This window comes from Bombina bombina, chromosome 3, assembly GCF_027579735.1.
Source record: "Bombina bombina isolate aBomBom1 chromosome 3, aBomBom1.pri, whole genome shotgun sequence".
In the NCBI taxonomy this organism is placed as follows: domain Eukaryota; kingdom Metazoa; phylum Chordata; class Amphibia; order Anura; family Bombinatoridae; genus Bombina; species Bombina bombina.
The window spans coordinates 1,042,046,188-1,042,072,163 of record NC_069501.1 but is presented as its reverse complement, the minus strand read 5'-3'; the positions used below and the strand labels follow the sequence as shown (position 1 = coordinate 1,042,072,163).

The 25,976-nt window shown below is 41.5% G+C and overlaps 1 protein-coding gene across 1 annotated transcript in view; it reads right to left on the bottom strand.

The window, feature by feature from the left end:
- RAPGEF3 (Rap guanine nucleotide exchange factor 3) overlaps window positions 1–25,976 on the bottom strand; it is a 379,471-nt gene that overhangs the window by 4,633 nt on the left and 348,862 nt on the right. The window contains exons 23-26 of the mRNA XM_053708263.1: window positions 23,829–23,916; window positions 22,851–22,915; window positions 22,193–22,247; window positions 20,903–20,974 (exon numbers count right to left, since the gene is read on the bottom strand). Coding sequence (XP_053564238.1) covers window positions 20,903–20,974; window positions 22,193–22,247; window positions 22,851–22,915; window positions 23,829–23,916 — 280 coding nt within the window. The remainder of the gene's footprint in view (window positions 1–20,902; window positions 20,975–22,192; window positions 22,248–22,850; window positions 22,916–23,828; window positions 23,917–25,976) is intronic.

Here is a 25,976-nt window from a genome sequence, read left to right as displayed (position 1 = left end):
TTTCAGCTTGCGAAATTAGCAGCGGAAAATGCAGGCTTTGCCATCGTAGAGCATTATGGCTAAAATCTTGGTCGGCGGACGTGTCATCTAAGTCTAAGCTTTTGTCTATTCCCTTCAAGGGTAAGATCCTATTTGGGCCTGAACTGAAGGAAATAATTTCTGACATTACTGGAGGTAAGGGTCACACCCTACCTCAGGACAAGCCCCTCAAGATGAGGGCTAAACAAAATAATTTTCGTTCCTTTCGGAATTTTAAAGGAACATCATCTGCTTCCCCTTCCTCCGCTAAGCAGGAAGGGAACCTTGTGCAATCCAAGGCGGTCTGGAGACCTAACCAGGCCTGGAATAAAGGTAAAGAAAAGAGACCCAACTGGACCATAGACTGATGCCCCACTATGGGTTAACCGGATAAGTAAATTTAAAACTACCCTCAGGAGAACAATGAATTATAAAAAATATTAACTGTACTTATATGTCCATTCCACAATGCAGCAAAAATACCGTATATGCTTCCATTCAGCCTTACACAATTAATAATACCTGATGAGCTTATCCTTAAGTAGACTGAAACCTTATAAGGTATAGTTTGTATAGAAAGATGTATATTGATATAAATATAAATGTGAAGTTGCGTCCTTTTCTTCAAATATACCCACACAGTTGCAGGACACTAATAGCCCCAAAGTCTTAAACACAGCAAGAACATAAAAGTTACGTAAGGGCCCCTTCGTGTATTCACAAACATCTAATGACACTGATGCAACTTGAAATACTTATAGGACGTTACAATATCTCACTGGCTCAAAGTGCAGTGCTCTCCCAGGCTCCAACCTGTCCACCGGTCGCGGATCGAGCGTTTTGCCAGCCTGGCGTCCTCCAAGTATACGAAAACATGTGTCCTGTGTTGACCGTCGTTCCGATAGGCCCAGGTGGAGTGACGTATCCTGCGTGTCACTCCTACCTCTGTTCCAATTGGTTCGGGTGAAAGTGACGTATCCTGCGTGTCACTCCTGCCCCTGTGCTTACGGGTATCGAGTAGGCAAATCCATAGACTGCCTTGAAATAGAGAATATGCGGCTCCACTGGACACAACTATCTGCAGACTCACAAAGCGATATCCTTTAGTGTAGAAAGGCTTCAATCGGCTCAATCAGGTATTAAGTGTAGGCGGTCCCAATGGGAAAAATCAAGGGCAATGCTCCTCTGGACTGTCACATATTCAGGGTAGCTCCGGTGGGCTATGCAGGTAGGTGCTGGCTTGCAGCAAATGATAACAGGCAAAAAAATCAGAAAAAATTGGCACTTACTGACTAATGATAATACACTCCATGAATATGTGGGTGATTACCCGCTTATGACTGCGAGAAGACCTAACAATTTAAAAGATATTCTTGTGAAGAGCGAATTCAATAAAGTCCCAACATGCAATTGGTTAGAAAGTGCTGCTCAGAAAGTGGATGGAAGTTCACCTTGCAGTCATTGCGTATGTTGCCAATTTATGCATAAAACTAAGACATTCAGTACCAACACAGGGGTTACATATAAAATTAACTTTTCTTAATTGCTCTACTAAAGGAGTAATATATCTCCTTTCTTGTTCATGTAAAAGGTTTTACGTAGGAAAAACATAATTTATGCTTACCTGATAAATTTATTTCTCTTGTAGTGTATCCAGTCCACGGATCATCCATTACTTATGGGATATTAACTCCTCCCCAACAGGAAGTGCAAGAGGATTCACCCAGCAGAGCTGCTATATAGCTCCTCCCCTAACTGCCATTACCAGTCATTTGACCGAAAACATGCAGAGAAAGGAAAACCATAGGGTGCAGTGGTGACTGTAGTTTAATGGAAAAATTACCTGCCTTAAAGTGACAGGGCGGGCCGTGGACTGGATACACTACAAGAGAATTAAATTTATCAGGTAAGCATAAATTATGTTTTCTCTTGTTAAGTGTATCCAGTCCACGGATCATCCATTACTTATGGGATACCAATACCAAAGCTAAAGTACACGGATGACGGGAGGGACAGGCAGGCTCTTTATACGGAAGGAACCACTGCCTGAAGAACCTTTCTCCCAAAAACAGCCTCCGAAGAAGCAAAAGTGTCAAATTTGTAAAATTTGGAAAAAGTATGAAGAGAAGACCAAGTTGCAGCCTTGCAAATCTGTTCAACAGAAGCCTCATTCTTAAAGGCCCAAGTGGAAGCCACAGCTCTAGTAGAATGTGCTGTAATTCTTTCAGGAGGCTGCTGTCCAGCAGTCTCATAGGCTAACCGTATTATGCTACGAAGCCAAAAGGAGAGAGAGGTAGCCGAAGCTTTTTGACCTCTCCTCTGACCAGAATAAACGACAAACAGGGAAGACGTTTGTCGAAAATCCTTAGTTGCCTGTAGATAAAATTTCAGGGCACGGACTACATCTAGATTGTGTAGCAGACGTTCCTTTTTCGAAGAAGGATTAGGACACAAAGATGGAACCACAATCTCTTGATTGATATTCCTGTTAGTGACCACCTTAGGTAGGAACCCAGGTTTAGTACGCAGAACTACCTTGTCTGAATGAAAAATCAGATAAGGAGAATCACAATGTAAGGCAGATAACTCAGAGACTCTTCGAGCCGAGGAAATCGCCATTAAAAACAGAACTTTCCAAGATAACAACTTGATATCAATGGAATGAAGGGGTTCAAACGGAACCCCCTGTAAAACATTAAGAACTAAGTTCAAACTCCATGGTGGAGCAACAGTTTTAAACACAGGCTTGATCCTAGCTAAAGCCTGACAAAAAGCTTGAACGTCCGGAACTTCTGACAGACGTTTGTGTAAAAGAATGGACAGAGCTGAAATCTGTCCCTTTTAAGGAACTAGCGGATAAACCCTTTTCTAAACCTTCTTGTAGAAAAGACAATATCCTCGGAATCCTAACCTTACTCCATGAGTAACTCTTGGATTCGCACCAATATAAGTATTTGCGCCATATCTTATGGTAAATCTTTCTGGTAACAGGCTTCCTAGCCTGTATTAAGGTATCAATAACTGACTCAGAAAAACCACGTTTTGATAAAATCAAGCGTTCAATTTCCAAGCAGTCAGCTTCAGAGAAATTAGATTTTGATGTTTGAAGGGACCCTGGATCAGAAGGTCCTGTTTCAGAGGTAGCGACCAAGGTGGACAGGATGACATGTCCACTAGATCTGCATACCAAGTCCTGCGTGGCCATGCAGGCGCTATTAGAATCACTGATGCTCTCTCCTGTTTGATTCTGGCAATCAATCGAGGAAGCATCGGGAAGGGTGGAAACACATAAGCCATCCCGAAGGTCCAAGGTGCTGTCAAAGCATCTATCAGAACCGCTCCCAGATCCCTGGATCTGGACCCGTAACGAGGAAGCTTGGCGTTCTGTCGAGAAGCCATGAAATCTATCTCTGGTTTGCCCCAACGTCGAAGTATTTGGGCAAAGACCTCCGGATGAAGTTCCCACTCCCCCGGATGAAAAGTCTGACGACTTAAGAAATCCGCCTCCCAGTTCTCCACTCCCGGGATGTGGATTGCTGACAGGTGGCAAGAGTGAGACTCTGCCCAGCGAATTATCTTTGATACTTCCATCATTGCTAGGGAGCTTCTTGTCCCTCCCTGATGGTTGATGTAAGCTACAGTCGTGATGTTGTCCGACTGAAACCTGATGAACCCCCGAGTTGTTAACTGGGGCCAAGCCAGAAGGGCATTGAGAACTGCTCTCAATTCCAGAATGTTTATTGGTAGGAGACTCTCCTCCTGATTGCATTGTCCCTGAGCCTTCAGAGAATTCCAGACAGCGCCCCAACCTAGTAGGCTGGCGTCTGTTGTTACAATTGTTCAGTCCGGCCTGCTGAATGGCATCCCCCTGGACAGATGTGGCCGAGAAAGCCACCATAGAAGAGAATTTCTGGTCTCTTGATCCAGATTCAGAGTAGGGGACAAGTCTGAGTAATCCCCATTCCACTGACTTAGCATGCACAATTGCAGCGGTCTGAGATGTAGGCGTGCAAAGGGTACTATGTCCATTGCTGCTACCATTAAACCGATCACCTCCATGCATTGAGCTACTGACGGGTGTTGAATGGAATGAAGGACACGGCATGCATTTTGAAGCTTTGTTAACCTGTCTTCTGTCAGGTAAATCTTCATTTCTACAGAATCTATAAGAGTCCCCAAGAAGGGAACTCTTGTGAGTGGAAAGAGAGAACTCTTCTTTTCGTTCACCTTCCATCCATGCGACCTTAGAAATGCCAGTACTAACTCTGTATGAGACTTGGCAGTTTGAAAGCTTGAAGCTTGTATCAGAATGTCGTCTAGGTATGGAGCTACCGCAATTCCTCGTGGTCTTAGTACCGCCAGAAGAGCACCCAGAACCTTTGTGAAGATTCTCGGAGCCGTAGCCAATCCGAATGGAAGAGCTACAAACTGGTAATGCCTGTCTAGAAAGGCAAACCTTAGATACCGGTAATGATCTTTGTGAATCGGTATGTGAAGGTAAGCATCCTTTAAATCCACTGTGGTCATGTACTGACCCTTTTGGATCATGGGTAAAATTGTCCGAATAGTTTCCATTTTGAACGATGGAACTCTTAGGAATTTGTTTAGGATCTTTAAATCCAAGATTGGCCTGAAAGTTCCCTCTTTTTTGGGAACCACAAACAGATTTGAGTAAAACCCTTGTCCTTGTTCCGACCGCGGAACCGGATGGATCACTCCCATTAATAAAAGATCTTGTACGCAGCGTAGAAACGCCTCTTTCTTTATTTGGTTTGTTGACAACCTTGACAGATGAAATCTCCCTCTTGGGGGGAGAGAATTTGAAGTCTAGAAGGTATCCCTGAGATATGATCTCTAACGCCCAGGGATCCTGGACATCTCTTGCCCAAGCCTGGGCGAAGAGAGAAAGTCTGCCCCCCACTAGATCCATTCCCGGATCGGGGGCCCTCGATTCATGCTGTCTTAGGGGCAGCAGCAGGTTTCCTGGCCTGCTTGCCCTTGTTCCAGGACTGGTTAGGTCTCCAGCCTTGTCTGTAGCGAGCAACAGCTCCTTCCTGTTTTGGTGCAGAGGAAGTTGATGCTGCTCCTGCTTTGAAATTACGAAAGGAACAAAAATTAGACTGTCTAGCCTTAGGTTTGGCTCTGTCTTGAGGTAGGGCATGGCCTTTACCTCCTGTAATGTCAGCGATAATTTCTTTAAACCCGGGCCCGAATAAGGTCTGCCCTTTGAAAGGTATATTAAGCAATTTAGATTTAGAAGTAACGTCAGCTGACCAGGATTTTAGCCACAGTGCTCTGCGTGCCTGAATGGCGAATCCGGAATTCTTAGCCGTAAGTTTAGTTAAATGTACTACGGCATCTGAAATAAATGAGTTAGCTAACTTAAGGGCTTTAAGCTTGTGTGTAATCTCATCTAATGGAGCTGATTCAAGTGTCTCTTCCAGAGACTCAAACCAAAATGCTGCTGCAGCCGTGACAGGCGCAATGCATGCAAGAGGTTGCAATATAAAACCTTGTTGAACGAACATTTTCTTAAGGTAACCCTCTAACTTTTTATCCATTGGATCTGAAAAGGCACAGCTATCCTCCACCGGGATAGTGGTACGCTTAGCTAAAGTAGAAACTGCTCCCTCCACCTTAGGGACCGTTTGCCATAAGTCCCGTGTGGTGGCGTCTATTGGAAACATCTTTCTAAATATCGGAGGGGGTGAGAACGGCACACCGGGTCTATCCCACTCCTTAGTAACAATTTCAGTAAGTCTCTTAGGTATAGGAAAAACGTCAGTACTCGCCGGTACCGCAAAATATTTATCCAACCTACACATTTTCTCTGGTATTGCAACTGTGTTACAATCATTCAGAGCCGCTAACACCTCCCCTAGTAATACACGGAGGTTTTCCAGCTTAAATTTAAAATTTGAAATATCTGAATCCAGTTTGTTTGGATCAGAACCGTCACCCGCAGAATGAAGCTCTCCGTCCTCATGTTCTGCAAATTGTGACGCAGTGTCTGACATGGCCCTAATATTATCAGCGCACTCTGTTCTCACCCCAGAGTGATCACGCTTACCTCTTAGTTCTGGTGTTACGGTTACCCTTAGTCTCGCTGAGAGATGGACCGCTTAGTAGCCTGGATTCCTATTGCTGAAGAGGGGAGAAACTGCTTTCCATAGTATTCTATATGAGTCTCGCAAATGTAGAATAATCCCCCTTAGCTGTAGTACAGCTAGGATACCCTTCTGCCCACAAAAACGAGTCAACGCTGCGATTGAGGGACAACCAAGAACTGAGGACTGGGATGCCCAGCCTGCTTTTTATTTAGGTTACATGCACACAGGGCACTCCCAGGGGGGGAAGCATAAAATCCCCCATCACACATTTAGACAAAGCCCTTGGACAGGCCACCGCAGATAACAAGTACACACAAGAAAACAATTGAGTCCTTCTTATCACCTAGCAGTGAATGCTTATCACAAACTTAATTACAGTACACAATATGCTAGGAAACCTGCCTCAGAAAATAGTTTTCTCAAAACTGAACAGAGTTAACCCTTTATGAAATGATACTTGTTACAGTTTTCTTGGAGCCCTTCTTAGGCGCTGGCTTGGCTGGTTCAGGCATTGCTGCTGGGAAATAAGTTTCTTCACAACAAAATAACTAATGCTTCTGTAACAGTGCTCCCTTTCTGTGGAACACTCTGGCAGACACGGTCTGACCCCTTTTCGGGGCAGACTAAGGCTGTCCAGACCGCTGGTTATGCGGGGCTGAGGTCGGTTTGTCTGGACAACCCGTCGGCGTTGCCATTCTGTTTCCCAGGTCTGTAAGTAATGGTGAAATTGAAGGGTTGCAACGATAAACTCCAACGTAATAGCCTGCCATTATCTCCAGAGACCCGGTTCAGCCACACCAACGGGTTATGGTCGGTGACCAGAGTGAACTCCTGCCCATATAAATAGGGAGTCAATTTCTTTAATGCCCACACCAAAGCCAAACACTCCTTTTCGACCGCTGCATAGCTGACTTCGCGGGGCAGGAGCTTCCGGCTGATGTAGGCAACTGGATGCTCCCCTCCATCTTCGCCTACTTGGCTGAGGACGGCTCCCAGCCCGAACATGGAAGCATCTGTGTGGACGATAAAACGTTTGTTAAGGGCTGGAGCCGCCAAGACAGGAGCGTTAATTAGAGCATTTTTGAGAGCCTGGAAAGCCGTTTCACAGTGGGGAGACCACAGGACCTGTCGAGGTAAGTTCTTCTTGGTCAAGTCAGTCAGGGGTTTGGCAAGTGTGCTGTAGTCTGGTACGAACCGTCTATAGTACCCTGCCGTGCCCAGGAAGGCTAGGACCTGAGTCTTAGTGATGGGGGTGGGCCAATTGGCGACAGCTTCTATCTTGGCCGGCTCTGGTCGCTGCTTTCCACACCCCACCCGGTGACCCAGGTACTGTACCTCGGCCATCCCAAAGTGGCATTTTTCTGGCTTCAGAGTCAGGCCAGCCGCCCGGATCTGATCCAGAACCATTCCTATGTGAGCTAAGTGGTCCTCCCATGACTCACTGTGGATCGCTATGTCGTCCAGGTAGGCGCAAGCAAAACTCTGGAAGCCATCCAGGAGCCTATCCACCAAGCGCTGGAATGTAGCTGGGGCATTCTTCATCCCAAACGGCATTACCCTAAACTGATATAAGCCGAATGGGGTGACGAATGCCGACTTGGGGATAGCCTCCGGGGCCAGGGGAATCTGCCAGTAACCTTTGCAGAGGTCAATAGTGGTCAGGTAATTTCCCCTGGCTATACGATCGAGTAGCTCGTCTACCCTGGGCATAGGGTAAGCGTCCGTCACGGTCTTTTCATTGAGCCTCCGATAGTCTACACAGAACCGGGTGGTCCCATCTTTCTTGGGCACCAAGACAACTGGGGAGGCCCAGGGACTATCGGAGGGCTCAATTACCCCGAGTTGGAGCATCTCATCGATCTCCTTCTTCATTCCTATCCTAACTGCTTCGGGGATTCGGTACGGAGCCTGGCGCAAGGGAGCTTGTCCCGGAGTATCTACCTGGTGGGTGGTTAAAGTAGTGTACCCTGGCTTCGGGGAGAAGGTGAGGTGTTTGGACTGTAGGAGTTGGTTGAGCTGCTCCCTTTCAGTGGGGCTAAGTCGGTCTCCTATCTGAACCTGAGCCACTATACCTGTGGGGAGACTCTTTTCTAATAGGTCTGGAATGGGTAGACTGTCGGGGCCTTCCTGAGGGGAACAACATACGGCCGTCACGTTCTCTGGTCGCTCAAAATATTCCTTGAGCATGTTTACATGGAATGTCTTTCTAAGATTGTTGTCGTGGCAGCTAGCTATCACATAAGTGGTGTCTCCCCTTTTCTCTACGATCTGGTAGGGGCCCTGCCAGGACGCCTGCAATTTGTCTGTCTTCACCGGCTTAAGTACTAACACCTTTTGTCCTATGGTAAAGATTCTCTTTCGGGCCCCCCGATCGTACCATACCCTCTGTCTTCTCTGGGCCGACTGGAGATTAGCCCGCACGGATTTGGCTAATTGCTCCATTCGGTCCCTGAGTTCCAGCACGTATGGCACAATGGGGACACCGTCAGTCTCCATCTCTCCCTCCCAGTGCTCCCGGATCAGGTTTAGGGGTCCCCGTACCTTTCTTCCGTAGAGCAACTCGAAGGGAGAGAACCCTGTCGTTTCCTGGGGCACCTCCCGATAAGCAAAAAGGAGGTGCGGCAGGAAGCGTTCCCAGTCTCGGTATTCCTGAGTGAACGTCTTGAGCATTTGCTTGAGGGTCCCATTGAACCTCTCACACAGCCCGTTCGTCTGGGGGTGGTATGGGGAGCTCAGGAGGGACTTAATTTTGCAAACCTGCCAGAGTTGTTGGGTCAATTCAGCCGTAAATTGGGTGCCTCGGTCGGATAGGATTTCTTTTGGAAATCCTACCCGGGAGAACACCTGTACTAGTGCATTCGCTACCGTATCCGCTTGTATGTTGGATAGGGCGACAGCCTCTGGGTACCTGGTAGCGTAGTCCACTACGGTAAGAATGTAGCGCTTACCGGAGGGACTAGGGGTAGCCAGTGGTCCCACTAGGTCAATAGCAACCCGGCTGAAGGGTTCCTCTACAATGGGCATATTTACTAGATGGGCTTTAGGGTGATCGCCTCGCCTTCCTACTCGTTGACACACATCGCAGGTGTTACAGTAAGTTCTAACGTCGGCGTGTACCCCTGGCCAAAAGAACGTGTGAGTAATGCGGTGTAGGGTACGGGTTACAGCTAGGTGGCCTGCTAAGGGGATGTCATGGCCTATCTTGAGGATTTCTTGACGGTATTTGTGGGGCACTACCAGCTGTCGCCTACGCTGTCCCCTTTTCTCTGTCCAGCGGTATAGTTTCCCTTTTTCCCATAAGAATGTTTCATTATCTGCCCCGCCCCCTCCGGTCTCTGCTCGTTCCCGGTACTTTTGTAAGGTCGGGTCAGTCTTAGACTCTGTCTCGAAAGCATCTGGGGTGTCCCAGGGTATGGGGCCTAACATGTCAGGCAATGTCGGGGTAGGTCTTACCTGTGTCTCCCGCACTGGTGAGAGTTCTCGCTCCGTCCGGGCTTGGGCCCGTGTAGTCACTGGGTCCGCCTCGTTGTTGCATACTGGAGCATAGGCAGAAGTCATGGGGCCCAAATCATTGCCCAGTAGTACTTCGGCAGGTAAATTATCCATTATGCCCACGTTCACAGCCCCCTTTCCCGCTCCCCAATCAAGATGCACTTTAGCTGTTGGAATTTTGTACACATCCCCCCCCGCCACTCTAACGGCCACAGTCTGTCCAGATCGCTTGTGCTCCGGCACCAAATGACTCTGTACCAGCGTGATAGTAGCCCCTGTGTCTCTCAATCCCTCGGTAGATCGCCCCTCGAGCCATACCTTCTGCCGATGGTGCTGGCGGTTATCTGAGGCAGCATATACAGGGTCCGCCTCGTGAAGCGGCCCCAAATATTCCTCCATAGGGGCCTCTTGGTTAACACAGAGGGTCCGGGCCGGACGATATGCCCCAGAGGGGTAATTGTAATTCCTGGGTGTCTGGTGCGTATTAAGGGGGCAGCTAGCCATGAAATGCCCTGGTTGCTTGCATCGGTGGCAAGTCGGTCTGGGACGCTCAGAGCTGTTATTGGGTGGTCCTGAGTGTCGGGCGGGCCCTGCGGGCACCGGGGCTCGGAATTCAGCACGAGGGGGTGCACGGTAAACCTCTCTGGGTTCGTGAAGACGGGAGTCATAATGTTCATCGGCCAATTTGGCTGCTTCTTCTAAGGTAGAAGGTCGCCTGTCTCGCAGCCATTCCTTCCCTTGCTGTTCCATGCCATTATAAAAATGTTCTAAGAGAAACAATTGTAAAATTTCCTCACCAGTCACCGCTTTACTTCCGCTCATCCAGTGATTTGCCGCTCTCCGCATTCGGTGCGCCCATTCCATATGGGTATCGTTAGGCTTCTTTTTCGTGCCCCGAAACTGTCGGCGATACGCGTCCGGAGTTACTGCGTACCGTCGCAACAGTGTCTCCTTAACTAGCTCATACTGTGTCACTTCCTCAGCACCCAGAGTACGAAAGGCTTCCAGGGCTCGCCCGGATAGTTTCCCAGACAATATCGTGGGCCACTCCCTGTTGGGAATCTGGTGCAGGGCACATTGCCTTTCGAAGTCCGCCAAATATTCATCAATCCCTGTCTCGCTCTCTAGGAAGGGTCGAAATGCCGCATAGGGTATCTTGGGCCTCCCAGCATTTTCGACAGGGATGATTACCTGCGGGGCTTCAGCATTGCGGTGTGCGTTCGCTAGGTTGAGTTCGTGGGCTCGAGTCTCTCGTATATCCTTGTCCGCTTCCGCCATCAACTGCTGTACCAATTCCATGGAGGGGTTCGGCCCGTACAGTGAGAGCCTCTCCCGAACAATCCTGGTTTTTTCGTCACTAATCGTGGTCGGTGTTTCCGCCATTGTGAAGCTCTGATCCAGTTCGGTCAATTCTGCAATCAGCTCTCTCCTCGGCCGGTTGCTGGCGTACCCCCCTCTGCTTTCAAGTAAATCCTTTAGGGTTGTACGCTTCAATTTTTCGTAAGCGCTCTCCATCCGTTCTGTACCTCTCCTAGGAAATCCAGGAAAAATCCCACCGCTGCCGCCAAATGTTACGGTTACCCTTAGTCTCGCTGAGAGATGGACCGCTTAGTAGCCTGGATTCCTATTGCTGAAGAGGGGAGAAACTGCTTTCCATAGTATTCTATATGAGTCTCGCAAATGTAGAATAATCCCCCTTAGCTGTAGTACAGCTAGGATACCCTTCTGCCCACAAAAACGAGTCAACGCTGCGATTGAGGGACAACCAAGAACTGAGGACTGGGATGCCCAGCCTGCTTTTTATTTAGGTTACATGCACACAGGGCACTCCCAGGGGGGGAAGCATAAAATCCCCCATCACACATTTAGACAAAGCCCTTGGACAGGCCACCGCAGATAACAAGTACACACAAGAAAACAATTGAGTCCTTCTTATCACCTAGCAGTGAATGCTTATCACAAACTTAATTACAGTACACAATATGCTAGGAAACCTGCCTCAGAAAATAGTTTTCTCAAAACTGAACAGAGTTAACCCTTTATGAAATGATACTTGTTACAGTTTTCTTGGAGCCCTTCTTAGGCGCTGGCTTGGCTGGTTCAGGCATTGCTGCTGGGAAATAAGTTTCTTCACAACAAAATAACTAATGCTTCTGTAACATCTGGTAATTTAGCCAAAACTTCAGTCATAACAGTAGCCATATCCTGTAATGTGATTTGTAATGGCCGCCCAGATGTACTCGGCGCTACAATATCACGCACCTCCCGAGCGGGAGATGCAGGTACTGACACTTGAGGCGAGTTAGTCGGCATAACTCTCCCCTCGTTGTTTGGTGAAATATGTTCAATTTGTACAGATTGACTTTTATTTAAAGTAGCATCAATACAGTTAGTACATAAATTTCTATTGGGCTCCACTTTGGCTTTAGCACATATAGCACAGAGATATCTTCCTCTGAATCAGACATGTTTAACACACTAGCAAATAAACTAGCAACTTGGAAATACTTTTCAAGTAATTTACTATAATATGAAAACGTACTGTGCCTATAAGAAGCACAGAAAAAGTTATGACAGTTGAAAATTAATAAACTGAAAAGTTATAGCATCAAATCTTTGTAAAAAACACAATTTTAGCAAAGGATTGCTCCCATTAGCAAAGGATAACTAACCCTGATAGCAGAAAAATAAAAATAAAAAAAAATACAGAAATAAACGTTTTTTTATCACAGTCAACTACAATCTCACAGCTCTGCTGTGAGTGATTACCTCCCTCAAAACAAGTTTTGAAGACCCCTGAGTTCTGTAGAGATGAACCGGATCATGCAGGGAAGACAATAAACTTCTGACTGAATTTTTTGATGCGTAGCAAAAGGGCCAAAAAAGGCCCCTCCCCCTCACACATAACAGTGAGAGAGATCAGTAAACTGTCATAAATTAAATAAAACGACTGCCAAGTGGAAAAAAAATAGTGCCCAAAACATTTTTTCACCCAGTACCTCAGAAAATTAAACGATTTTACATGCCAGCAAAAAACGTTTAACATTAATAAATTGAGTGTTATTAAAAAGCCTGTTGCTAGTCCCTGCAAATTAGGCTAAAGTTTTATGCACACAGTATAATTCCAGTGAAGTGCCATTCCCCAGAATACTGAAGTGTAAAATATACATACATGACAGCCTGATACCAGTTGCTGCTACTGCATTTAAGGCTGAGTTTACATTATATCGGTATGGCAGAATTTTCTCATCAATTCCATTGTCAGAAAATAATAAGCTGCTACATACCTCTTTGCAGATTAATCTGCCCGCTGTCCCCTGATCTGAAGTTTACCTCTCCTCAGATGGCCGAGAAACAGCAATATGATCTTAACTACTCCGGCTAAAATCATAGAAAAACTCAGGTAGATTCTTCTTCAAATTCTACCAGAGAAGGAATAACACACTCCGGTGCTATTATAAAATAACAAACTTTTGATTGAAGGTATGAAACTAAGTATAATCACCACAGTCCTCTCACACATCCTATCTATTCGTTGGGTGCAAGAGAATGACTGGGAATGGCAGTTAGGGGAGGAGCTATATAGCAGCTCTGCTGGGTGAATCCTCTTGCACTTCCTGTTGGGGAGGAGTTAATATCCCATAAGTAATGGATGATCCGTGGACTGGATACACTTAACAAGAGAAAACTTTTAGAGAGCTACGCTCTCACATCACTGAACATAGAGATGACATTAAAGATTGTAATGTAGACAGCCTGGTAGCAAGACATTTTGCTCAGTTCCATAGATCAAAAACTGATGATCTTCAATTTATTGGAACAGAGTCTGTCAAATTAAGTGCACGTGGAGGTGACATTCATACAATTTTATTACAAAAAGAGACAAGATGGATCTATAGATTAAATACACTATCACCCAATGGACTTAATGAGAAGCTGGAGTTTGCCTCTTTTTTAGGTTAGGAATCCCTCTATCTGTATATTGGCCAGTAAAGTTTTTGGGATCTTCTTATGAAAAAAATTGTGTTTCATAAATCTCTTTTTTGTATGGTCTACTGTAAGCATTAATAAAAATTAAAAATTGGAGAATATCTCTCCTTTCGTGGTTTGTTAAGTTGCACACATTTATGCACAAGTTTATATTTATAAAAATATTACAATAAAATAAAGCTTTTGAATTTAAAATATTCATTAATTGAAATAGATTAATTTTGAATTTTAACTATGGATGTATGTTTCTATTGTGAATGTGTGTATGAATGTTGTGTATTTCTTTTATGGCACTAATTTAGGTCTCTCTCACGTAACAAATCTATTTCTAAATTGGATACAATGTCAAGTGTTTGAAACATTGTATTAACTGTTATACTGACAGGCTTTGATATGCTACGCCTGCATAATTGGGCAAAAAAGTCTGGACTTGTTACACTGCAAACATTTGATTCCTGATTGACAAGTTTCCCATCAAATCAAGAAATGACCGGCAAACATTGTGTACCAATAAAAGGATACTTCAACTTAGGTGACGTCAGCACCTGGAAGAAGCTCCATGCTGCACTATGTGAAGGAGTGAAATGAGCGTTCAGACTCGTCAGTGCTTTGCAGCTTTTCAGTTCACCGCAACATTGGATCCCAGCTAGCCCTGACCTGCCCTGGAAGACCACGTCTCACTTAAGCATTGAAGATCTTGCCGTTGGCGTCACGGACACAGGTAGTATTGCTTACCATTCTATGCCAAAAAGGAAATAACGGTCCCTGCACCTGTGAATATTGTATAAACGCACGGCTTCTAAGGTATGCTTTTAAGTGACTTGATTACGCTCCTGGGTCGTGGGTGTTGGTGCGGCTAGTTTGGCTGAGCGGCACTTTGGGGATTTATAAGATAAAAATTCATTCTCTTTTGGATTACAAATATTCAACAACTTTGGTTTATATATACTTATTTGTTTCGCCCTGGTGCACCAGAAGTTCTCTCTCAGCCCATTGACTTTTACTTATTTGGGATCCCATGTATGAATGTGGTATGATTGTGATATATGTGATTTATTAAAGGATGTTTTAATTTTTGATACTGATGTCTCTTGAGTCTTTATTATCTACAGTTGTTCTGGTTCAGCCTAGACTTTTGGAAACCCCTTATTTTGGGGTACCCACTCTCTTGTTATGTTTGTTATAAATATTCTCTTCTAGGTAGCACATGTTTTCTTATAATAATTATTCCAGTTTGAGTGCAGCTGTTTTTCTTTTTTTCTTTGTTTACTAAATAAGAAAGTTGCTTAAAATTGCATGCTCTATCTGAATCACGATAAAATCTATTTGGGTTCAGTGTCCCTTTAAGTTTCAGGTATTTAATCGACCATATGAGATATGTTCACAAAAAATATTGTTTTATACATATGCATTTCATATTGGGAGAATTATTTAGCAATGTTCTCATTCTTTGTGCACAAGTAAAAATGCAACTGAAAAGAAATATGCTGGCAAAATAAATATATAAAAGACTTGTGGCTCTGCATACATAACCCCATGTAACAAAACAGCAGTTCTATATGATATGCAACAATTTAGGAGAGTATGCACAGTGTTTTAGTATAGAATGTTCTGTTTAGCTTCGTATTGTTATATTTATGCAATGTTTAATCTTTCCAAGAGAACTAACTATTTCATATAGGCTAAGTACAGTAGTTGTGCATTTTGCAATTTAGTCTGCGCATGCATATATATTATCTAGATTTAAGTAGGCGCTGCTTATATTATATTTACTACATGTCCCTGGAACTATATTCGGTTCTCTCTATACGGTTTATTTTTTTAATTTTAATCCTTAACCATTACATAGGCTACTTAGTCTGACACTGTTCACTACTTATGTGTTTAGGTTGTTTTACATGCCTACTTAAATTTATATGTTCAAAATTATTACTATTTCAATTCAATACCATTTTGAAATTCTGAATAGTAAACTTAATTCTCACCCTAACTGAATTGGAGCCATATCCGCTCCTTCTTGACATTCATTTCAAATTATACTTAAAGGGACAGTCAAGTCTAAAAAAAACTTTCATTTTTCAAATAGGGCATGTAATTTTAAACAACTTTCCAATTTACTTTTATCAACAATTTTGCTTTGTTCTCTTGGTATTCTAGTTGAAAGCAAACCTAGGAAGGCACATATGATAATTTCTAAGCCCTTGAAGGCCGCCTCTATTTTATTTACTTTTCACAGCAGGGGAGAGCAAGCTCATGTAGGCCATATAGATAACATTGTGATCACGCCCGTGGCTAGTGGCAGACACTGCACTAATTGGCTAAAATGCAAGTCAATAGATAATAACTAAAAGTCATGTGATTAGGGGCGGTCAGAAGATGCTTAGATGCAAGTTAGTCACAGAAGTAAAAAGTGTATTAATATAAAAGTGTTGGTTTAGCAAAACCGTGGGAATGGGTAATAAAGGGATTATCTATCTTTTTAAACAACAAAAATTCTGGTGTTGAGTGTCCCTTTAACTGTCATATAGTTTAGTGCTGCACGCCACACATTATGTTATGATAACTAATTGACCTAGTCAATTAACATTTTTATGGTCTTCCGCCCCCCCATTGCTGCTGACCATTGCTATTTACATCGTTGCTCTTGTTGTTTTCATCATATAATTTAAGTACTTAATAATATTGTTACGTAGAAGAATTATCTATATAGCGGTGCTTATCCGCTGATACTTCCCCAACTCCCCCCTTGCTCTATACTTTGTTCTTGTTATTAAGACCCTTTAATAATAAGAAGCATTCAATTCTTTGACGAACTAGATATTTAAGTTCTCATGAAGTTCATAATAAATTGGGTCTGCTTAGTAGCTACAGTGCTCCCTCAGAATGTGTTTTAGCACAATGGCCCGGAATAATAGCTACTTTCATTATGATATAAAAAACATAAAAGGAGGTTTTCAATTATATTTTGGTACTTATTATTTGTTTCCTTTCTCTGTCATATTGTTGTTGAGACAATCATTGCTATGTACTGTAATATCTATATGTCATATTTTTATGTTGTCATTATAAAAAACCCTCAATAAAAAATGATTTAAAAAAAAAAAAAAAAAAAGACTTGTGGCTCAACTATTGCCTATGAGAATCTCCAGGCATTGAGGAAGGAGTCTGTTACCCCTTATCTTGCATTTGAATGTGCCTAAGAATTAAAGGAACCTATAGTACCTGATTTTAATATGTTGGGCCATATTATTAAGTCTTAAGTGATACCTGAGCTGACAGAGGCCGGCTGCTTTAGATAAGGAGAACTGGTATTTGGGTAATAGAAAAAGAACCCTGAGTTTCTGGTGTGACTTGTTCTCAGAAATGACATATACATTTTTTTCAGATCCATCATCCTTTTTACTTAGTTTTGCATAACCAACACTGTTATATTAATACATATTTAAAAATTTTTGTTAAAGCAAATATATTATATTTTGTACATAGAATGCTTTAATGGGATAGGTAGGTCAAAATGCACATGTGCATAGTAATTTTCAAAAGAAGCATTATTATAATATATTTCCATTAGCAAAAATACTTCCAGTGAAAGTTATTCCTGTTTTTCAGCGGCATACGCACATATGCTGTGAGTGCCGTGCCATGCCTACTCAGCTGGTGGGGGGGGGTGTATTGCATCTGTGAAGACAATTTGTGTAATACAACCCACTGTTGACTCTCTTTGAAGGTTTAATGTTTGAATACTGTTGCATGGGCCCTCAGCATTTGTACGTATGTCCCTGAAATACAGTTATAACTTTTACTAGAACATTTTTGCTAATGGAAGGATATTGCAAAAGGACTTCTATTTAAAACTGAAATATACCCATGCACATTTCAATTTTAAACGTTCTGTCCCTTTGATTAATTCTTGTTCAAAATATTTCTAAAGAAAGTGTTGCTAGGTTATACAAATCTTACATATTATAAAGTAGAAAATGTTGAAAGATGTGACATCCTGAGAGGCTTGTACCACTAAAGGGGAAATGAGTGTACTTGGCAATCAGGCAGTTGGGAAAGTACAATGTTTTCTAAACATGGGTCACAGATACTATATCAGATCAAAGAGGGGGAACATAGGTATGTTAAAGGGACAGGCTCTATATCAGAGCTTTCCAAACTTTTTATGTTGGTGACACACTTTTTAGACCTACATCATTTTGCGACACAGTAATTAATTCAGTTGTACTAGCAAAAAGGAGGTTAAACTAGCTTGTTTTAAGAGATACGGACACATACATAAATTATATAATAATGAAATTTACAAGTAACAGTATGTATGTGCAAGAATTAAAAAAAAAGTTTAATAACACAATAGCTACTTACTATTTTAATGGGATGTATGAGGTTGATGGGATGAACACAATTTCTTAATATTTGGTGGAATATTAAAGACACTGACATTTCATCATCAAGCATTTTTAAGTTTCCACTTCCTATCCATATATCAAGAGCAGGAGCAGCAATGCACTATTGGGAGCTAGTTGCAAAAAAACACACTGACTTCTGACCTCAGCTCAGCGTTTAAGCTGCTGCCCTCAGAGCTCGGTGAGTCCGATTGACTACTGCCCGCTCTGCAAACACACTGCTATCCCACTCAATGACTACACATGGAGTCACGTGCCAATTAAGGAGACTACACGTGCAGTCAGGAGCCAATGTGCCGTCAAAGCCGCCAATGGGAATAGTTTCAGTTCCCACTGAGCTGCGCCAATAGGTTAAGATGATCTGTGACCCACATGGTATCAATCACGTGTCAACCATGTGATATGCATAGCAGACAGGCCGAAATTCAGAAGCCAAAAAAATAAATACATTTAAAAAAGATTTGTGCTGAAGCAGGGACACACCTACACACTCCTGCCGACACACTAGTGTGTCCCGACACACAGTTTGGAAAGCACTGCTCTATATGAATCATGAAAATAAAATGTTTTGGGTGTGATGTCCCTAAAGCATTTTCCTTTTTTTATTATGTAAAGGGTTTGACATAAATTATATATTTATATCTTGATATAAAAGGGTATTCTCATAAGATTTCATGTTTTTGTCTCTTCAAATATGGTTTATCTCATACCCGATCTGTAATAAACTCTTTCAAAATGTCTTCTCAATCTCAGACCTGAGAGACCCATTATTCAATTTTCACTACATTATCCCACCTAAAAGAGACAGTGTACTGTAAGTTTGTCTCCTCTTTAATGTGTTTTTAATAAAAGACGTTACCTTCTGGAGTTTATTAAATTGATTACACGTAGCTCCTTTACCTTTATTTAGTAACTTTAAATAGCTGTTTATGCCAGTTGAAACTGCCACCTATATGACAATTTTCAAGTTGCAGTAATAGTTGCAGAAAACCTATGTAAATAAGAGGCAGTAATCATACTCCAATAAGGGTGGGATGGATAGGTACTAAAATGTTGATTTTCGATGTTCCTAATTATTGGGCTTTGTGTATACAGAGAGATATAAATGTCTTTGTGTATATAGAGTGATATTATAAGGAGGTCTGTGCTCCCTGCAAACTTTGCTAATTAAAATTTGTTGTGTTTACCATGAGAAAAAATAGCATTTTCATATACAAAAATAAACACAAAGGAACAATTCCCCATATATTTTATCCTATCTTTTCAATGGGATCTTCCTAACGCCGGTATTTAGAGTCGTGGCTGAAGTGAGCGTTAGAAACGACAAAACTCCAGCCACAGAAAAAAGTCAGTAGTTAAGAGCTTTCTGGGCTAACGCCGGTTCATAAAGCTCTTAACTACTGTGCTCTAAAGTACACTAACACACATAAACTACCTATGTACCCCTAAACCGAGGTCCCCCCACATCGCCGCCACTCTATTAAAATTTTTTAACCCCTAATCTGCCGACCGCACACCGCTGCCACCTACGTTATCCCTATGAACCCCTAATCTGCTGCCCCAAACACCGCTGACCCCTATATTATATTTATTAACCCCTAATCTGCCGCCCCCAACGTCGCCGCCACCTACCTACACTTATTAACCCCTAATCTGCCGACCGAACCGCTACCATAATAAAGTTATTAACCCCTAATCCGCCTCACTCCCGCCTCAATAACCCTATAATAAATAGTATTAACCCCTAATCTGCCCTTCCTAACATCGCCGACACCTAACTTCAAACATAATCTGCCCACCGGAGCTCAACGCTATTCTAATAAATTTATTAACCCCTAAAGCTAAATCTAACCCTAACAGTAACACCCCCCTAAGTTAAATATATTTTTTGTACTTTAGTTAGTTTATTTAATTGTAGTTATTTGTAGGTATTTTATTTAATTAATTTATTGATAGTGTAGTGTTAGGTTTAATTGTAGGTAATTGTAGGTATTTTATTTAATTAATTTATTGATAGTGTAGTGTTAGGTTTAATTGTAACTTAGGTTAGGATTTATTTTACAGGTAATTTTGTAATTATTTTAACTAGGTAGCTATTAAATAGTTATTAACTATTTAATAGCTATTGTACCTGGTTAAAATAATTACAAAGTTGCCTGTAAAATAAATATTAATCCTAAAATAGCTACAATATAATTATAATTTATATTGTAGCTATATTAGGGTTTATTTTACAGGTAAGTATTTAGTTTTAAATAGGAATAATTTATTTAATAAGAGTTAATTTATTTCGTTAGATAAAAATTATATTTAATTTAGGGGGGTGTTAGTGTTAGGGTTAGATTTAGCTTTAGGGGTTAATACATTTATTAGAATAGCGGTGAGCTCCGGTCGGCAGATTAGGGGTTAATTATTGTAGGTAGCTGGCGGCGATGTTGTGGGGGGCAGATTAGGGGTTAATAAATATAATATAGGGGTCAGCGGTGTTAGGGGCAGCAGATTAGGGGTACATAGTTATAATGTAGGTTGCGGCGGTATACGGAGCGGCAGATTAGGGGTTAAAAAAGAAAAAAAATTGGGTTCAGTGTCCCTTTAAATACTGTTGGGCAGAAACATGAAAAATCAACATTGGTATAATTCAACATATCTACCCTTTGTTCCAATAAAAGCTAATTCATGTTTTCTCTCTGAATTATTTTGCAACTTAGATAAAGAAAATAAAGTGAAAATGGTTTTGTTGCTTCAGGGCTGCACACACATACTGGTGGCTGCATGTGGCCTGGTACCAACTGAACATGAGTTGCAGCCTGACATTTTATACTGCAACTCCACGAGCCTTCCACGTTGTAGTACAAATAATCTAAACTGCAAATATAATGTTCTTACAGGCAGATATCCGAGCAGTGTTTGTCTCTTCTAGGATGTGGATTGGACGGGACCGTAATGGTGACAGAGGAACTGTGGGAACAAATATTTCATGATTACAGCCTGTTAACAATATAGCCAAGAGAAATCCGTTACAATGTAATTACATTTTGCTTGCACCAACACAGTGAAGTTAAAGGGATGGTAAAGTCAAAATTAAACCTTCCTGATCTAGCAAGAACATGAGATTTTAATCAACTTTCCAATTTATTTCTATTGACAAATTTTCTTTGTTCTCTTAGTATCCCTTATTGAAGAGAAAATCTAGGTAGGCTCCTAGGAGCTCAAGGGTATGCCCGTGTCTTTAACACTCTATGGCAGCAGTGTATGCAACAATTTATAACTGCTACAAACACTGCTGCCATGGAGTTCTAAAGAAACGTGCACACTCCTGAGCTCTTATTAGTCTATCTAGATTTGCTCTTCAACAAGATACCAAGAGAACAAAAGCAAATTTGATAACAGAAGTAAAGTGGAAAGTTGTTTAAATCTCTATCTGAATCATGCAAATGTAATAATATCAGTGTACACAAACAAATACAATTTAAATGTATTGTTTTAACATGCAATACACGCAAGATGTAATTTTTATATCAATCATATGCTATCTAGAGGGTCACATGACCCTACATTTAAAATCAAAACAAAAAAAACACAAGAATATTTTTCAAACAGGTGGTCTCAGCTGTGTGTTTTTTCATCAACCATATGATACCTAGGTCATGTGTAAAAGAAGTGATCTTTCACTTTAAGTGGCATATTTATCAAACTCCGTATGGAGCTTGAAGCCCCGTGTTTTTGGCGAGCCTTCAGGCTCACCAGAAACACGTTATGAAGCAGCGGTCTAAAGTCTGCTGCTCCATAACCTGTCTGCCTGCTCTCAGGAGGCGGACAGAACTAGCAAGAAATCAACCCGATCCAATACAATCGGGTTTATTGATACCAACTGCTAGCGCGAATCTGCAGGGGGCGGAACTGCACCAGCAGTTCACAAGAACTGCTGGTGCAATGATAAATGCCGACAGCATACGCTGTCGGCATTTATAGGTGTGCGGCGGACATGAAACGCAATATCGGATCATGTCCGTCCGCACCTTGTTAAATAGGGCCCCTAAGGGTGTGGTAGACTCACAGATTCAGAGAATTTACAAATGTATTAGTTTCAAAAAAATCTGGTGAAAAGAAGATGATAAAAGCTGTTTCTATTCGGGCATCTTAACACAGAGAAATGATTCTGCTAAGCATACTTACTATATGCCTGGCTTCGGTAGTGATGAAACATCTGCAGGGTCTTTGAAACCATGCGCTGAGGGAATAAAAATATTTGTTTCAAGAACTGATCTATAAATATCTTCTGAATGATTCCCACTGATCCAGCAGGCTAGGTCGGCTATGTGATCATAAGTATAAAAGTCTTGTTGCAAGGTTTTATTTATCCTATGTGCACTGATCATTGTTGGAACTGTGACCAGGAAAAAAAATGTCCTCCTTTGATAGTGACCATGGTTTGTAGCTATGGATGTCATTTATTGTAAGATGCATCTTATGACAATATTTTTTATACTTTCTGAGACATATAGCACGTGTTCATACTATTAGCACACATAGCTATATTACCTGGTGTTAACTTATTTTATACAGATCTTAGCTCTGAGAAGTCTTCTTAATGATACCAAATGGGATGTTATTTAAATGAGGGCAATAAAACAGGAGTAAATATGACAGAAAATTCAGTGCATATTCAATATTTTCATTGTATTTATTTTTCTGCAAATTACTTTGGCTTATTGTAATTTCCCTTTTAGGGGTTGGTGACGTAAAGTGCTTGTAGCAGTTACCCTATGGCTGTATATAAGGCAATCTTACAGACAGTGTTATATATCACTCATGCACACCTCTTGTAACTTACCATCTTTTCAAAATTCACTAAATTCTCTAACGTGCTCCTGTTCCCTTCATGCAAGAATGTCAAGTCTACAAAAGGAGACAAAGTGAATAAAGCGGAGACCTTTTAAGCATAAAAAAAATGACTAAGTAAATCTAAAACAGAAGCTTCTTAACAGTTTCACTGCCATGTTGTTCCCTTTTGTACTATTGTATGTAGCCCAGGCACTCACCTTTCAATGTGTTTGTTTTTTTCTTTACCTTTTAGCATTTAGTTGCTATTAACAATATTCAATACAAATATTATATTTAAGCCACAAGATTTGTTACATTCTGTCTACAGAAGCCCCATGTAAGTGTCACACAGAGAGGTAAATGCATTTATAGTATTTACCTATTAAGAGCCAGAAAACCTTTATGGAATAGTTTCTATTAAGTACTTGTAACTTGCTTTTCCTGATAACCTTACTGCTATAGATTATTTCTACAGTTAACCATCTTCATTGCCTTATCTTCCCAAGTAATATAATAGACATTCAATTTAATTAAAGTGACATGAAACCCAAAAATGTATTTTTTGATTCAGACAGAGCATGTGACTTTCCCATTTACTTATTTTATCTAATTTGCTTCCTTCTCTTTGTATCCTTATTTGAAAAGTATACCTAGGTAGAGTCAGGAACAACAGTTCATTTCTGGGAGCTAGCTGCTGATTGGTGGCTGCACACAAATGCCTCTTATTATTGGTTCACTAGATGTGTTTAGCTAGCTCCCAGTAGAACATAGCTATTCCTTCAACAGAGGATACAAAAAAAAAATGAAGCAATTTTGGTTATAGAAGTAAATCGGAAAGTTGTTTATAATCACATGCTCTATCTGAATCATGAAACAAAATATGAGTCATGTTTTTTTTAAAGTATAGTTTTATGTAATTTTCCTCCATATCAGATCCTATCAAAGAACTCAAAACAACACTGTAAAAGTGAAATAAAACACCCCCTACCTTTTAGTATGAGTGGGAGAAAAGGTATAAGGGGAGGACTGAGTTTGGCCACAGCCAGTCTATAAGATCTGTGATTCCAAGAGGGATCCTGCAAAGTAGATTAATATATTAAAACACAGGAATGAAGTTTAAGGTGTTTTTGCTACATTACTATTATAATTATACAATATATATCACACATGATATTGGTTAGGTTTACTTTCCAGTCAGTAACCATTCATTCACTACACTCTAATCTAATGACAGACCCAAGAAAGGAGGATAGCAGCACCACCAAAAGTTGTAGTAAAACTATTTATTCACCAACATAATAAAAAAGACATTTTGGATCCACATCCTTAGTCATGTCTATTGATGTGGATCCAAAACGTTGTCTTTTTTATTATGTTGGTGATTAAATAGTTTTACTACAACTTTTGGTGGTGCTGCTATCCTCGTTTTTTTGGATCTACGTTGTATCTGGGACTGTGGTGCAGCTCCACATTGGGGGTTACCTTGGTGCTGGAACACATTGGACTTTCTTCTAATCTAATGATATTTAGCACAATAACCTAAGAGCAGCATAAACCAAACACAATCCTTGCCTGTCAGTCAGGTCAGTAGATTGATGCCCTATAAACTAATCTGTGTTTGTGTTGTCCTATTATGATTGTTTGGATTAATTCAATAATTTCCTTATCTAACTTCAGTATTAGTGTTTACAATGACCATGCATACTGACTACTTGTTTGCACTCCTTTGGGAATACTCCCGTCCTGTTGTGTATCAAAACCATCAAACAAATATTTTATTTAAGCAACTACACCCAACCACCATTTCTTGCTTCCTCTAAGCAGATCTTTGCTTTGACATATGAACTGGGCCTACAATCTTTAAAAGAAACAAGAACAAGGATATCCTTCTGTAAATAAACTCTTTCCATATAATAGTGTTGTCTTGCATTGCTCTTTTTGGAATCAAGCAAGTAACATTATATTAATAAAGTATTGTAGCTGTTACTGATTAAAACAGGGACAACGCCCTAATACATGGGGGCTCCATTTAAGAAGCACCGGGTGGACAAGGACGAATAACTTTGAACCTGTCTGCTCTGCATCACAGCTAGCAGACAGCAATACACTGCTTGTATTTGTCATTGCACAAACTGTTGTGCAACGCTCCCCCCTTGCTCGTAACCGGCCACACGTGCCTGAGCAGGGACTGTTAAGCACCCCGTCTGACAATTTTGGGGTTAGGAAACCTCCAGGTCAGAGCTGGCGTATAGGTTAAGAAGTAGCAGTCTGTTGCTTCTTAACTATTGGCTGCAGGCTGAAACTTGTCATATGGTGCCTTTTGTATGCAAATGCAGTAATATAGCCGATATCAAATGTAGGAAGTCCTTTGTGGCAGGGGAGGTTTTAGACATTTGGAGTGTAAGTGGACCACAAAGCTAGATTTTAAGGGTGCAGCGGGTACGGGTGCTGTTATAATTTGGGGATCTAAGTACATTAGTAAGACCTAAAAGTGCATGTCACTTAATTATCTATAACTTTTTAAATGACCTTTAAATGGACATTAAATGTGAAATAAACTCGATAGAATAGTGTGTTTAAAGCAAAGATTATTATGTGAATAATATGCAGGTGTAGTTGCGAATATTCCAAGATATTTTAAAATAATTGATATTGTTGCCCATGCATGGGTGTCCGGAGTGGGGGGCAAGGGGTGCGCTTGCCCCCCGCAAGAAATTCTGCTTTGGGTAAAAAGTCAGGCAAATTTTGAAGTGACGAGCAGCAGGAGGGGGAATCGCTGGAGCGGCATTCAAGATTAAAAGGTAAGTATTTTAACAAAACGAGTGAAATGTAAAGTTTGATGAATGAAAGTGCCCCTGATTTTAATAGGGTTTTTAAAATAACAGGCACTGATTTATCAAACTTGACATTCACTTTAAAACGAACTCTACCATCTTGCATTTAATTTAGCTGTGTTGCTTGCATGAGAGTTCCATATTTTCTATGTATTGTGTTAATATTTTTGTTTTGCAGTTTTCTCTATGGGCTTTGCTCCCAGGATGGCCAGGAGTTAACTGCCTGAGACACTAATAACACTGCAGCTGTCTGTGAGTGCTGGTGAGTGCCAAGGGCTGTGAGTTTTGCAGGGTCATGGGAT